Source organism: Dermacentor albipictus, chromosome 5, assembly GCF_038994185.2.
Source record: "Dermacentor albipictus isolate Rhodes 1998 colony chromosome 5, USDA_Dalb.pri_finalv2, whole genome shotgun sequence".
Classification (NCBI taxonomy): Eukaryota; Metazoa; Arthropoda; class Arachnida; order Ixodida; family Ixodidae; genus Dermacentor; species Dermacentor albipictus.
In genome coordinates, this window is record NC_091825.1 from 41,143,515 (window position 1) to 41,159,873 (window position 16,359).

General features: G+C 48.6%; 1 protein-coding gene across 3 annotated transcripts in view; it reads right to left on the minus strand.

Annotated features, from left to right (window-relative positions):
* Positions 1 to 16,359, minus strand: part of LOC135902101 (uncharacterized) — an 81,645-nt gene that overhangs the window by 48,273 nt on the left and 17,013 nt on the right. For all 3 annotated transcript variants that reach the window (XM_065432000.1, XM_065431999.1, XM_065431998.1), the window contains exons 4-5: positions 7,362 to 7,456; positions 4,336 to 4,384 (exon numbers count right to left, since the gene is read on the minus strand). In XM_065432000.1, the coding sequence (XP_065288072.1) occupies positions 4,336 to 4,384; positions 7,362 to 7,456 (144 nt within the window). The remainder of the gene's footprint in view (positions 1 to 4,335; positions 4,385 to 7,361; positions 7,457 to 16,359) is intronic.

The following is a 16,359-nucleotide window of genomic DNA, read 5'->3' on the forward strand; positions in this document are numbered from 1 at the left end:
ACGAGTGATGCAGATCAACCACACAGCTTGATAATGGGGTACCAAACAAAGGCAAGGCACTAAATTAGGCTAGAATGGCACAATACTGCAAAGGCAAGCCCATAATGCATTCATTTTTCCACAGCGATAGCAGTTATGCTTTCCTTGAGCAATCAAGGCTTATGTTCCGTTCCATACACAACAGGGAGCACTGCAGAAGCTACACAGGTAGGGCAGCCACAAAATCCTGCCTCCACACACGTTTTTCAGTGCATTTACTTTGGGTCAGACATGCTCTCTTCAGAATAACTACTTCACATATTACAACTACAACTTGTGGACGCAAGTTCATGTCAAATCACATATTAGCATTTAAGGCCAGAATACATGAAGCTAGTATGCGACGAATAATCAGCATTCGACGCCCGGCAGCGTACGCGCGACGGCGGAGAAAACGTCGTTCGCCGCCGATCTAGTTGGCGCAGAAAAGTTCGTAGGGCATCGACGATACCGGAAGCAGCAAACGAGCGGCGCCCCAAAGGGAGCCAATCAGCTCTCACTATCCGCCCCAACTTCCGAGTAGGCTTCCTGCCTAGTGTTGCCACAACGCATAGCATCGCCGCTTTCTTTCAACTACATCGGCACATGTATGTCTCAAACACATAAAAACACTAGAAATCATTTCTATACAAAATTTTACACGTTTTTAGAGGGTTCTGCAATTCAAAAGCGATAATAATTGTCGTTAAAGTTTTTTTTTTTTCATGTGTTTCACTACAGCGCATTTGCCTCGTCTAGCCACACTGATAACAACACAGTGACTCGCCGGCGGCTGCCGCCGTGTCTTGGCTCTTTGTAGCGCAGCCCGACGAACATACGGCGTCACGCCGCGGCAGATTTTCTGCCGCCCCAACTTCGTCGTGAAAGTTCGCTTCGTGTATTCTGGCCAATACAGTGGAACCCCGGTTATATGTCCACCAGTATTGCGACGGATTAGCGCAGTCCCGGCGAAGTCCCCATAGAAGCAATGCATTAAAAACCCCAGTTATCCGACGGTTTTTTATGCCTGACCCGCATTATACGACGACCCTGGCGAAGCACGGGACAGAACGGCAGACGTAAGAAAAGTGGCGCGGGTCTCTTTCCTCGCTCCGTCTCTCCGCATGTGGAGCGCTTGACACTGCTCGACCGGTTCGCTCCGGTGCAGCTTTCTTCCCTGCCTCGTATATTCGTTCGTTTCTCTCTCCCCCACCACCAGCTGCCCGCGACGCTAGCTGTGCTGAAATAGCGTTTTTTCTTCTCCACAATCACTTTCTTCCTCTCTTCTCGGCGGCGTCGCCTCTCGTCGCATTGGGGAACCGTTTCTCTCCTTCCAGTTTGCTGGCAGCAGATTGCCGACAAGGTAGCGTGGAGAGGCCTAGGTTTATCGCATGTGTTCTTCATTGTAATCCTAGCGACCTGCGTTCAGCGGAGGTTTTGAACTGTGTGGAGCAACGCGATGCATGATGTCCCGGAAGTGGACAGTTCTGTCACTTGGCGATGAGCTGAATATTATCGAGGAAGCGGAAAAGTCGCATGGAGCGACGAAATCCAGCATTGCCAAAGACCTTAAGATACCCAAATCTTCGCGTAAGACGATCCTGGCAAACAAAGCAGTGAGAATGCCAAAAAGTTCGGGCTCAAGCGGAAAGCGGCAAAAAAAGGACAGCATGAGAAGTTAGAAAAAGTTCTCATCAAGTGGCTGCACCAAGCATGGAGCTCTGCGATCAACGCTGACAGATAAGACGTTTGGTAAGCCAGAAAAAGTGCAAGAACGAAAGACCTCAAGTTCCCGCACCTGGGGGCTGTGACGTCTTGGATTTTGATGGCATCTCCTAGGGCCTACTAATAATGTATAGCGGTACAGATTGACTAAAATGGGTTCTAAAGGAACCAAATATTAAACATGGCAAGTTTCGGGAGCCTTTATTCAGACAACGCGGCCCAAATGCGAAAACGTACTTTGGAATCCCTGACGTCACGCTGACGTACCGGCGCTGGGGATTCGGCGCAAAATTCAATTACTGATACTTGCACCTTCATTTTCTCATCTAATAATCAAACTACCGTATTTACACGATTGTAAGTCGACTCGAATGTAAGTCGACCCCCCCATATCGCGTGACCGGAAAAAAAAAAATAAGAGAGCATACCCGAGGGCGCATTCGATAACGAAAATTTATTAGTAGCTGACATGATCACTGAACTACTCGTCTTCACTAGTGCTGCCATCGCATCGTTGCTGCGGTCGCACAGCGCGTCGTGGTCTAGCGAAATTTCAAATTTGGCAAACGACCGCACCAGGACATCTTGCAGAACAGCTGCCCACGCCAAATGCACTCAACCACACGCAGCCGCCAGGGAGGCTCTTTTGACAGGTCCGGTTGGCGTAATTTCGCAGTCTTCTGCTGCCAACCACTCGTACTCACGGCGGTGCAGAACCTTAAAATTAAGGCGAAGGTACGGCTTAATCCGACTTAATAGCTCCGGAAAGCGTCCAGACTTTGGCACGTCGGGAATTTCTCACTTCTCATCTCAGGCGGAAATTTCGCTTCGCTGCAGTCGCCACTCTCGCACCGCCCGTTTAGAAACATCGAAATTGCGGCCCGCTGTGCAGTGATTTGTTTCTTCGGCGTAAAGGATGGCAGCCCTCTTGAACGGTGCTGTGAACGAGTGCCGAACGATTAGTGGGCCTGGAGCACTCATGACGACTGGGGAAGCATAGAAGTAGCACGTAGCCGGCAGTCAAGTAGAACGCGTCAAACCCATACCATGTCAATACCAATGCCTTCAAACAGAGAAAGAGAAACCAGCGAGCGGTGTCTGCTCTTCTATGAACTACCGATACTCCCCGCAAGCGCCGCCGTTCTGAGGGTGCCGCCGCAAATGGGAACAGCGACGCTTCCATCAACTATCGACACCCGCCCATGAGTGTTGCATGTACTGTAAAACTCTCAAAAATGTTGAAAAATCCTTCTGAAAAGCGAACAAACACGCGGGATAGCGAAAAGATACGGGTAGGGCCATAAAGCAAACATAAAATTCTAACTACGTTGTAGCTCCCGTTGGTATCGCTTTTTTTTTGGCGGGGCCATGTTTCGGTTTCGATGGTAAGTCGACCCCCCAACTTCAGACTTTCAAATTTAAAAAAAGGGGTCGACTTACAATCGTGTAAATACAGTATTTCTTTTAAATGACTGCCTACGGGGTTCTCAAACAATGCTTCATTAGTCCAAACTGATTTTTTGTTTCGCTTTAGTGTCCCTTTAAGGTCTATCAATAAATAGGTAAGTTGGCTTTTATACGTAGCTTCCCGCCTAACTCAGACAATTATAACTACCATTTCTGCTATGAGGCGCAAATGTTTATAAAAACATTTCTAATGCATCCACAGAGAAAATAAGCATCAACAATTAAGTGCAATTTGGTTATTTCTTTCAAAGGGCCCCTCACAAGGCCTTTTGCGCAAGTTTTGGCTAAACAATGGAAGTAGTAAAAGCAGCATCAAGGGAGTATTGCATATAACATACAAGAATGGTTTAGAAAGACAGGAGACAGACGATAATGAAAGGTTTTCAATGCGATGGTGCAAGGAGATGAACTACCCTCCCCGTGCAGCAGATGCTCTCTCAACCACTGCGTAGACCAGCACCGGCAAGAGAAATCCTTCCATCGTGTCGGCCCACAGAGGGGGCTGCCCATGCAACTTGAACAAAGTCAACAGTTTGGTGAGTTGGTGGCAAATCGCTTTTAAAACATGGAAAGCAGCACACAGTGCAGGGCAGAGAAAAAAATACAAAGGAGAATAAACAAACACGACAATTTTGTCTGTTTATTCCTGTACCGTGCGCTGCTTTGCCACACCCTCAGATGACAGGCCCACATGGCATTTACGTCATGAACCCAGCGCCATCTCGCCTCGTTCTGTCCCTTGCTGCCGCACAGATCACTTTTGGCGGCAGTTTTGTGCACTTCGTATTTCGCGGGAATAACAGCGTCTCGCTTCGGCGCTGGTGATTCGCGTGCCGGAGGCAGCACAGGTGACGCAGAGATGACACCTGTGATGTCTCTGCCGAAGGGGAGGGCGTCCTGTCTAAGGAGGGTACGCAGGCTTTCGTTTCAATCGGCTGCTACTGCAATGAATATTATAATCTGTGAAATACTTTGCGCACAATTGTCACGGCGCAATCTGCTCGCCACACTTGTCCGCCTGCAGTACCCAAACCTGGTGAGGTGTCTTTTTGAAAACTGAAAAACTTCAGCCATTCGAGGTTTTAAAGTCCGGCTGAAGAAAGACAGCGAAGCACTGCGACTCACCTGCATTTGCCTTGCCTTTGTCAGGACGCTTATCCGCACCTTTCTGCTCCTGGTATAAGAAGGGGGTAGACGAGAGGGGAGTTAGTAACAAGAAAAGACAGGCTAATGTGTGCCTCCACTGTCATACACACCTTTCCCGAGAATACGCATCAAATTGTGAGCGCCAAGAAAAGGAATATGTTGCTTGCAGGAACTGCAGATGGCCTTTTACATGAACCCCAACAGATATCATTGCAATGCCTTAATTACACCTTACACTGCATGTTCTTTACAGGAACTACAGATGACCTTTTATGCCCCCGTCAGACGGGCACCCGCAAACTCCTTTTCACTACACCGTCTATCTTGAGGGAGATGCACTAGATGTTGCACGGTCGCCCTTCCGCTAAGGGTGTTTAACGGAGCCTTTGGTCAAGGGACATAAACGATCTCCCTTGGCGGCTGAAGGGAGTACTATCATGCCCACAGTGGTTGTAAAACTGATTATTGTCAGCATTAAAATTAATGCTGCATGCGCTAAGAATGTTTCTAGTGAATTAAATAAAGTTCAAACACAATTCAGCAAAAGCTATGCTTGCTGCTGCACAAATACTTTTAGCCTACACCGCTTGGCGCCACATTTTTCTCGTCTTTCAGGGAGCTTACACGAACACGACAGAATCAGTTCGAGCCAGCTTGTCGGGCTCAAATATGCCTGTCGAGTTCATGTAGACACTAGCCGATCAGACTGAACAAGTGTCAAGTCGGGATGAGCCCGCCTGACTGCATGGGGTAGGTTGACTCAGCCTGACCCGTTGTGCAGCGTGCATGTAAACGCGGACGGTTCCAGCTTGCCAGCACCGGCAGTGGGAATGGTGTCAGGACAAGGCACCGTGCAGAGCAACCTCATCGTAGCGATAAGATCCATGAAATAAAGCTGTTGCAGATGGCAGCGGGAACCGCAAGCCCAGTTAGAATGCACTGACATCTTGGCTCGATGCTGTGTGCCATACTATTTTGATGGAGGGAACGTTAATTATAGCTACAAGCGCAATTAGAAGTTACATTTTTGTACTTGAACCAAGACCAAACACCGCTGAGTGGGTCTCTGGCGGCTTCTCGTTATTGGCCATGTGACACAAGCACAACATCCTTGAGGTCGAACTCCCTTAGGCGCTCCCTTATGCTAAAGGAGTTTGTGGGTGCCCGTGTGACACGGGTACTCTACAAACCCTAACAGATGTTTATGCAATTCCTTGCCCATACAGTGCACCATGTTCTTTGCAGGAACTGCAGCTAACCTTTTACACAAACCCCAATAGACGTTGCTGCAATGCCTTGCCTATTCTTTGCACTAACGGACCTTTTCGCGAGCCCCTACTGGACAGTCTTAGCGCAACACATAGCTAGAAAATGCCTGTCCAACACTGTGACGAAGAGTGACAGGGCTGACTGGTAGGTCTTGACAGGCCCTCGAAGCAAGCAGACAGGAAATGCCATCAATATGTCATCTTTCGTAGGACGTATTCTTGGACGCTCTTTCGGCAATATTATCACCCTTGCGTGACATAGTGTTCAACCAGCCAAACAGCTCATCCCATTTTGCTCGACCAGCCAATAAGCACGCAACGAAAGCGATATCGCCGAAAGCGGTCGTCTGAGGATACGTCCTCTGCTGAATGCTACCCGATGCTGGCATATGCTGTGCGACGCATCAACACATGAGGATGCAAGCACATGCAACTGATTTAATGCAACTCCAATGCTGCTTGTTGGAAAGACTGGACGCACTTTGTAGACGATCACAAGGAAGAAGACGGGACAGGCACTTTTTCCTTGTGATCGTCTACAAAGCGCATCCAATCTTACCAAATACAATGAACCAACTTGCCCAACAACGCATTCCAATGCTGCTGCCACTACAACCTCTTCCAAGCACTTTGCAAGGAAGACTAGGAAGGAAAACCCCGCTTGTCACATCACATGTAATGTTATTATCCTCATCCAGAAACTCTTAAAAATTAGAACGACAGAAAGCTGAGAGAGCGTGCAGGTTCATGGTTTGTAAGGTTACGCATAGAAGACACATTTTTCACATGCAAAAAAAAAGAAAGAAAGGCAAGGCTCAAACTACGTCCCACGCTCCACTCGGAGATCCTGGCCTTTGAACGACAAAACACATTTCATTCTTTATTCACCCTTGCGAAAAACTTTGGCAATGCACCAACTGAAATGCTTTAAGCAAACGCACTCGCACTCGCATAACACTCTAGCTATAGGCTCAACATTCTAAGCAGGATGTAGAACAAAAATAAACTAGGTTATGCTAGAAACTAAATAAAAGCTATGACAATGTACGCTAGAAAAATTATTGTTAGTAGCCAAGCAGAAATGAGGCAATAGCTGCAGACACCATGCAAACAACGGCACTCTTCAGGAACCTGTTTTATTTGGTTATGATGCAAATGTAGTGCTATCATTTAGTCACGATACAAACGCACTGTATAAGGCATTCCTTCTAAGGCAAATGTAAGTGGTAATGGCTGTAGAAAGCGTTAAAGAAAATGAAGTTCATAAGTAACAGTCAAATTTTTTGACGAGAATAATATGCCCGCTGTATTTGTCATTGCATGACCATTCCCTTCAAATGGCTTGTGAAAAACAACAAGTTGTCATGAATGGTGAACATATTGTGTCATTTCTAACAACGCAGCCACAGTAAAACCCAAATTGCTGAAACCTGGGCAAAAAAACAAAAAAAAGGTAACACCCTGGATTTTACCTAGCTCACAGCGTAGGCAGAAAATAAATGAAAACTGCCCGCACCAATGCACTACCCAAATTAGAGAGGCAGTGATGAACTCGACGTATTCAGCGAGCACGCTCCCTTGCAGCAATGGGATGCAAGGTGAGGTACGCACGAATAACATGCTATCGACTTGGCTCGTGTGTCGTCGGGGTGCACTGTGGACACTTGGTACCTGAAGGCCGCAGGTGACGGCGCGCGCCCCCTGCAACCCCAGAAAAGCACGAGTGGCGAGCTTTACCTTCCCTTTACCGGTGGCCGATGGCTGACTTGCGGTTGCAGATGGCTGCTGCTGCTGCTGTTGCTGCTGTGACTGGAGCAAGCTTTTCACCTTGGCTGTCAAGCAGAAGAAAAGCGAGAAGACCATGAGCATCTCGGAAGATAGGCACAGCCCGGGCGCCGTCAGGGAGGTCAGGTGTGCTTGCTCCCATTGCAAGGGTCTCTGCACCCCTAATCGCAGAGCCCAGGTCCAGGGAGCAACACTGTGGGTCCTGACCGCAGAACTCTATGCGCCCACCGCTGCCCTAGGAGCCCCTGTGAATGTCGCTGGACGGCACTCCTATGCCCACACACTACAGCACGCCCGCAGTTCGGCAGCTGAGAATGCTATCTGCAATAGCGTTCGAGATGGCTTTCGAGGGCTAAGAAAAACCTGAAGCTGCCTGGGCATTGTGCGATGGACATAACGGCGGCTTCCGAACTATGACGGTGACCCTCAGCTGCCAGCAGGGAACGAGCCCTTTGCTGCAGTATTCCTCTAGTCTCCAAGCTGTGCTGCTCACAGCTTGGAAGCTGCTGTATTGTTCTACGGGCAGACAGACAGACAAGCACCGACTAATACAAGTGCGAACACCATTGCCAGTGCTCCGGGACGCTACATCGAAGACAAATGTTTGCAGACTGGCCTTCAGGCAACCAATCGTGCTACAACTACAAACTCTGTCCTCTCCTCCATGCAGCAAGCCCTCCTCAGACAGTCACCATCCACTCCCAAGCACTAACGTTTGCCAGCACAGAGATCTGGCATTTTTGCGACGCCCTCTGAATCTCCAAGGTGGTGCGCAGCCCTAAAACGGTGGTATCTTCCCCAACTCAAACTTGTCAACATCACCAACCGTTGAAGAGTACACGCAATGTCACACGCTACCCACGATCACTGCGAAGTGCTTTCACCCTCTCTCACATGCGCATGATAAAGAATGAGAGGACAGACTTGGCAACTCTTTCCACAATGAGCCCTTCCCTTGTGAAACCATGCCACTTTCCAACACGTGGGGAACTGCATGGTTCTACAGTCACCATCCCAAAGTCTTCAGAGGGATCGCTGCATGGTGGTGGTCGCTTTTTCCAGAGGCCAGTGACACCCTAATATGTGACTGCCAACCTTTTGAAGGACCTAGTAGCGCATGAAGTTTGAAAAGTTCCAGAGAAGGCAGGACACTAGGTCATTGTGCTGTCATTGGTCTACAACAAACAGTATATGGCTGAGTGGTGCCAGCCTGCGAACAGGACAAGTCTGTTGACATGCCCTACCCAGCAATTTTATATGCCTGGAGATCACTCAGACATAAGTGCACCCAAGCATTTGTTTTCAATTTAAAGACCGTTGACTGTGCAAGACCCATTACCGCAAACTCTTTCGCATATCATGCCCAGATGTTGGTAGAGCAACTACGATGCCGCAGTGCCTAAAATACCTCAATGGTGCCAAACGTGGCAAACAGATGCGAGAATGACCTTTGCCGCTCCTGAACTGATCATAAACGGCTATTCACATCTCCACAAACCAGTACAGAGCGAGGTTACCGGTACTCAAGGTCTAGCATCCTAAAACGTTGCATTATCTTACAAGGGAAGCTGCGCTGGACCTAGGTGCCAGGGTTCCTTTAATGGGAACCTACAACTATGCACGTGAGAATTTTCATGCACTGCCTCCACTAGAATGCACCCATAAAAGCTCAAGATCACACCAGTAATCTCTCAGTCAGCGGCAAAACACTATAGCTGCTCAGCCACCATAATAGGCAGTTAAGGTTGTTGCCTCTGCCCATCACAGGCAGGGTAAAAACAATTTATTTCACAGCTTCACCTCTTCCCGTAGCATCGATGGTGTACAAACAAGAGAAAGCTACTTTTCCCCAAACAGCTACCTGCACAAAAAAAAAACACGTTGCAACAAGCCTGAGCGCACGCCATACTAAATGGCACTTCAATGCACAAGCTTGGCCTTTCAAGCACCATGACCAGTGCAAGATAAAATTAAAAAAAAAAACAGTAAAACAGTTACACACCACCCTAGGAATCCCAGACGGGCTAAAATACCAATGCATCTGGCCCACCACCCCCAACCACTTACAAACAGCAGCCTCTAAGCTGGTAGCAAGTAAGCTGGAAGGTGCCAAGTAGGCACCTTCTGCTCCAAGTTCCAAATCACCAACTGTTGGCAGTGGGTAGAGACGACGTCTGCCTACATTTTACCGAGGACCGTGTCACGGAAACAGGTGCGGCACACGAGGCAACCAGTGGTACCGCTGCTGAATACAGCCTGTAACTTGAATTTAAATAATTGGTCATTATTGATACTCCCATCAACAGCTTGCCTGCTGAAGAAGGTCTTTGACAGGTCACTTCAACCACTGCAGGACTCTTCCCGACCGTGGCATGCACCCTTGCTGCAGAATAACACTACAGCTGCAAGAAGGTCAGCAGCAATGTCACACCTAATCGTATTCACACCTGTTCAGCGTCTCGCAACTTTGACAGCAAGGATAGTAGACTACTTAGCCCTATGTCAAACGTGATCAAAGGCAATAGCTATGACCCACACCCACATGTCTACCCACACGTCTACAAATTGTGGCATGACCGATCTCTGCTCGCCCACTATTAGGCCCATATCAAGCACACCAAAGTGTTATACACATGTAACATGGGCACATTTAAATGGTTATCGAGTCAACTGCCTCCGATATTCCCCAATGGGCTCATGCATTCACACTGGTGATTGACACACGTAGCATGACTGCCCACAACTCGCGACCAAGGAGAGACTCGAGGCAACCGGTGTAAACATAGGCATATGCAACCTGCCTGTCATCAAACCGCAACATCTCACAATAACTGTCACTGACATCTGCTCGCACTGTGATTGTTGTATCATAACCGTCAGTTGATTACAACGTCCTGCTCCTGTACCTCCGATTGGTTCAGCAGTGTTGCGATGCCAGTCGCGGAGCAGAGAACTTGTGCGGCATGCGACAGACGTGAGATAGGATTTTCCACCAAGCAACCATTTGCAAACGTCTCCAACTTAGTTGCATGACATTTGCGGCTCATTGGTGTGAATGTATCTTAATTTTGCAGACTTGCACGAGTTGTATCGCCGCTACCTGGGAGGCTCAACGGCCGCTGGTGTCCTTAAAAAAATATGAGACCAAGCAATTGTAGCGCCAGCATCGTGAGCAAAAGCTTAGCATTTATGAAAGTTACCAACATAAGAAAAATCATTTTAATAATATCTAAAGTGAGTGTTGCCATAGAAGTAGGCTTTGTTGTGCACAAGTCACACAGGGCACTTTCAACTGTGACCGAATTCAATCGAAATCAGATTTCTCGATCACGATTGGCTTCATTGTGCAAGCTGTATAAGCGAGCCAATCATGATAGACAAATTCAATCTTGATTGGGCTCAATCATCCAACATGCCCTATGTAGGCAGGGTACTGAAGAATACTGAACAAACACATTAAATAGATGAAGACCCCATCAAAATTGCACCGAGGACACACAATCACTCTGAAACACAGTGATCATATCACATATTTTGTGAACGCATGGCTGCCCTATTCAAAGGTTGACAGGCTCGCATTGGCTGCAAGTCAACCCACATAGGTCTGCGCGCCAACAGGCATGATGTCGCGCCTACCAGTGGCAACATACAGACACGGACAGCCAGCATTCGATATAGCTTGGCTGATGTTCGCACGCCTTGTGCTGTGCTCTGTGAGCACATAAGTATGCAAAGTGCTAGTGAATGTGACTGCACGAGCGGTGATTGCGATGGAAGTAGGAACTGCACGGCATAAACCGGCACGAAATCCAGCGTCGGACTTCTCTTACCAAGAGCCGCACACCAGTGATTTCCAGCAAGTTCCAACGAAATGCAGTGTACAACAGGATGCAGGACAAACAACAAACTGCCTGGACAGTTGTACGACAGTCGGAGTTATCAGACACTCATACACAAGCACAGAACAGATTTCGCATCTAGTTGCCTCCCACATAGCCAGTGCCGTCATCAGGCCTGTTCCTTGGAAGTCTGATCACCACCCCTCTTGCCCGGTCAAGGTGTTCACCTTTATCACTGCTCACAGCAACAGCACAAAAATACACAATAATTTCCTCCCAAGATCAAATAGTATCAACTAATGGAATGGTGCACAGAATGCACTCTAAAATACCTGAAGGCTGTGCTACTCTCGTAAGACAGTTATTATTCTCAAGAGCGTGTTAAGCAAAAGTAAGGAAGTGTTACCTGCATGGCGAGTCACGAAGAGATAAAGGCAGTCAAGTGATGCAAACTGCTTTTCCGTGAGTTGTTTAGGGGCACCCGAAACCATCAGAACAAGGAGAGATCGGCAGAAGCTTACGCATGCAAGTTTAATCAAAGAAAATTCAGTATGAATCGCCATCCCAGTAAACAAGGCTACTATTGCTCTCCACCTCTCAAATACACACTGTGGACTACAACGGCTCCCAAGGCAAAACAACTTTTGCAGATAAGATGCAGTTTATGATTGGACGACAACCAATTTGCCGCATGTCCTACTTGCCAAACCTAAATTATTTGAAATTTCCTGTACCACAGTTACCGAGTAGCGGCGATCGGAGATTTGAATGCAATATGGCGCCTCATCACATTTTTCAGATGCAAACAATGTCGCAAAGATAATGCTGAGAACAAAGCCAGCGCCACTCAGGCTGTAACGTGTACCCTTGACTTCAGCGGCAGGGATATTTCCCTGCATTCAAAGTGCCATCCAGCTGCTGTGAAGAAATCCTGCATCGACTATGCACCAAACGGTCACTTTCAGCCACCAACTCTTGAGGAATGTTTTGGCCCAGCAATGTAGTCAGTACGACTATAGAGTGTGCTGATGCTGGTGTGAGTTGTTAGAAAGACGGTCCTAACCGCCTGTTGTGAACAAAGCTGGTAAAGTGGTCACTGAATGGAAGGAGAGCATAGGCGGGTGTAGCTAAACGTCAATGTGCCGTACTTATTCGAATCTAAGCTGATAGTTCTTTTTTTTTTAAGTAGTCCTATACCAAACTCTAGGGTCAGCTTAGGTTCGAGGATTTCAAAAAACACGGGGTTTTTTAATCGAATATGGTGCAATATGGTGCATAACTAACGCCATCTATAAAAGCCAGTACCGCAGCTGCTACGAGATGCACCAGTAGCCAACTGAAGTACACGAGCAGCGCCACCATTTTGACCTGTGTCATATCGGCGTGCAGCGTGGCATTATCCAATGAACACAATGAGTTTTTAACCTAACCATAACAAAACGTATTTATGTGCGATTTCAATAAAATAAAACCTCATTATAATGAAACAGGATATAACAAACTAATGGATATAATGAAGCAATCGTGATTCCCCTTGAAATTCCAATGGATGCCAATGTATTGCAAACCTCATTTTAACGAAGCTAAAATTTCCTCACAATGGGTTTACCGAACCTTCATTTAGAGCGCAACTCTTTGGATACCGTTTGTTGCGTTTCGCAGCACCGTCGTGCCTCTCTATAACCAGCTCCGTAGCCGGGGCCAGCGCACTGCTCTAGCGCCATTCTCTCACACACGGCGCGAGCCTTGCAGTCTTTGCTCCTCCAATGCCGCCCTTGTGCGGCGGCAATCAGAGCGCCGGCTCGGTGGCGGCTGATATCGATCATGTGCTGCTGCCCAAGCCAAAAAGCAAGCCGTTCGCCACTGCGTGTACTCCTTTCCCCGCTCCTCTACTCTGTGGCGGCGACCGCGCGCAGTTGCCACCATGGTTGCTGAGCGCCAGCTCGGTATCAGCGGGTCATGGTGCGCGCTTCCCAATCTGAAACGCAAAGCCACCTTCAGTTGACTTGCTGCCGCCTCTTCGCCGCACAACATTCCCATGCGCCTACGCAATCTACGCATTGCCCCCCACAACCTCCCGATAACCGAGGCAGCTGCGTGAAGCTACACTCCGTTTGTGGCGGCTGGTGCAAAATGTTCCGCACCAGATGGACTGACCGAGGCTCACAGACAGTTTATATTATAATATAATCCATCTGCCTATATAAGTAGTTTATTCTGAGCCAGTTCTTTCTGTGCCACGAGGGAGGCAACTGGTGGAAGTCCTTCGTCTGCCGCTGCTGCTAAACGAGCTGACCAAGCAGAGGCCCAGCGCCGTCTCCGCCAGAGTCCAGAGGTGCGCTACACCGAACCAGGCACTGGTGCAGCAAATCTAGCATATATCCATCTATTTCTCCAACCACAAAGCTACTTTCATGGCAATCAAGAATTGGGAGTGGAGTATTCCTTGAAGAAGTGAAAAATAAAAAAATTATAGCTGCACATACCTGTCTTGCTCAAATTATTTGCCTCAGTACATAAAAAAGCCGAAACAGCTGAAGAGCTGTGCTCAAATTTCGCATTAGCAAGTAGCGTAATCGTCGGCAATTTTTTTTTCCACAACGAGCATTTACAGACCATATGGGTACCCATCAGGTTAATGTCTTATAGCGCGCGACGTTCGCGTCTCCCGGCCTCCCCTTTCCCGTGGAACTGGTAGACCCGCCCGCTCTTCCGCTGCATGCGTCGGGCAGCGCCGACTGCAGTTTTGTTGTAGCTTGTCGTTGCCTCCGTGTGCATCAACAATATCAGCGTTTCCATCAGTTGGTTCATGCGAGTTCCCGCTGCCAGAAAGGAGATGGACGACGGCAAATGGAAGTTCAAAACGATATGAATCAAGCAGAAGGTGGCTACGCTGAAAGCCATTGAGCCCGGCGTGAAGAAGAAAGCGGTGGAAGATTTAGGCACAGTGTTGAGCACGGTGTCGAGGATTTCGAGCAACAAAGAAGATGCCACCAGTGCTGTCGCAAGTGGCGTAAAAGGCGACAGAAAGAAGCTGCAAGCCCCTGCTTTCGAAGCTGCAGAGAAGGCGGTCTTTAAGTGGTTTTTGGACGCAAGAGCAAGGAGCCCTCCTGTGCGTGGGGCACTGTTGCAGTGCAAAGCGAGGGACTTCGCGTGCATCATGGGACACGACAATCTTGTGGCGAGTGTCGGCTGGCTGCAGCTTTTCAAGGAGCGCCACGACATCGTCTGCAGGGCTGTCAGCAGGGAAGCGCAGTCTGTTGACCCCAAAGCTGCAGTGGTGTGGGTGGAGACAAACGGACAGCTGCTAGAAAAATACAGTGCCAAGGATATGTTCAACGCAGATGAGACAACCTCGTTCTACCAGATGCTGCCGCAAAATAACCTTGGCCCTCAAAGGTAACGCTGCCAGGGGGCAAGAGCAAGGTCCGCGTAACAGCGTTGCTTTGTGCCAACATGGATGGGTCGGAAAAGGTGCCGGCCCTCGTGGTTGACAAAAGTGCGTCACCACGATGCGTCAAAGGTAAACGAAAGCTCTAAGTGAATTATGTCTCTAACCGTAAGGCTTGGATGACGAGAGAAATTTTCGCACAATGGCTGCGGGAATGGGAAGAGCGGCTGGGATAGTTGAACCGGAAGATATGCCTCGTACTGGACAACTGCACAGACCGCCACACTGCCGCTGTGCTCAAAAATGTTGAGCTATGCTCGTTGCCGCCAAGCTGCATTGCAGTTGTGCAACCACTCGACCAAGAAGTTATCGCGAACTTCAAGTTCGGCTACTGCAAGCGTGTGATCGACCGGATTCTGCTCAATATGAGCATGAAACGCAAGTCCACGGTTGACTTGTACATGGCGATCGAGGTGCTACAGGCTGCTTGGATGGGTGTACCGGAAAGCACGATTGCCAATTGCTTCCAGTACGCCTCATTTGTCATCAGCAGTGGCGGTTACAGCAAAGATCTCGGTGCCGCCGCCAATGAGGGTGCCGTGGGCAACCAAACCCTAGCGTCGTGGGAGGCCCTCTTTGACGCCAGCGTTGTGCCCGACTGCGACACCTTCTACACGTACGTCAGTGTCGACGCTGACGCGGTGATGATGGAAGAGCTAACGAAGGTGGAAATTGTGTACGCAGTGACTGGGGTACCTAATGACAACAGTGACGATGACAGCCCGAACGCTAATCTTGGCGAACCCGACGTACCAATGCCCGCAGAAGCACTGGATGCGGCAGACCTGCTGCGCCACTTCTCTGGCGCTCACGATGACAGCTAGGACAGACTCGAAATAGTGGCTGCAGCTGAAAAAGCCATCATTCGCCTGAAGAAGACGCGGCGAAAATCTATCAAGAACTCTTTTTCTGTGAAGTAAGCCGCCAGCTGGTGCGCTGTTAATCGATCAATGATGAGCTGTTTGGCCTAAATAAAGTACCAATTCCTTGCAGTTTTTTTTCACTTATTTTTTTCCATGCGACCGCCGTTTTCTCTTTCACGTGGTGGGCTGCTGTGAGATTTGGTGCTGAGTACATCCTCTCTTGCTTCCTAATTGTGGATAGAAATAGACAGTGGCTATCACGAACTAATTGTTATAATGGAATAATTACGACCGCCCCCCTTCAACTTCATTACAACAAGGTTTTACTGTATAGCAAAATTTCACAGCTCTCGCAAAGGAATACTGAGGCAATAACAGAAACTACCATGGGCACCAGTGGTCGAATTATTTGCATGCAGTTCTTTGCAAGCGCACCTTTCAAATCGCGTGCCGAGTGCCAGAGGGGAATCACCAAAGCAGAACAGCCTCTGCTTTGGCATCAGCGAACATAGCTAGTCATGGCCTTTGAGACACACCGCCAGATGTCAAAGGCCATAACTTGGCTAGTCCATCAGAGGCACCACGGGGAACATGTGTCGGTGGATTGTGCAGCAGCATAGTTGCTTACTGTATGGATGCCTTCCACCAGTGCCCGATTTGGCGTTTTTATTGTTAATAATGCACTCTTCCCTGCCTTGTGCAGCAAGTGACAAGCACGAGTAGCGGTAGGGCTAAATGCAATGCCCTATGGCTTGAGGACAAGGCGGGTGTCTTGCAAGAGGTCTTGACAAGCGGAG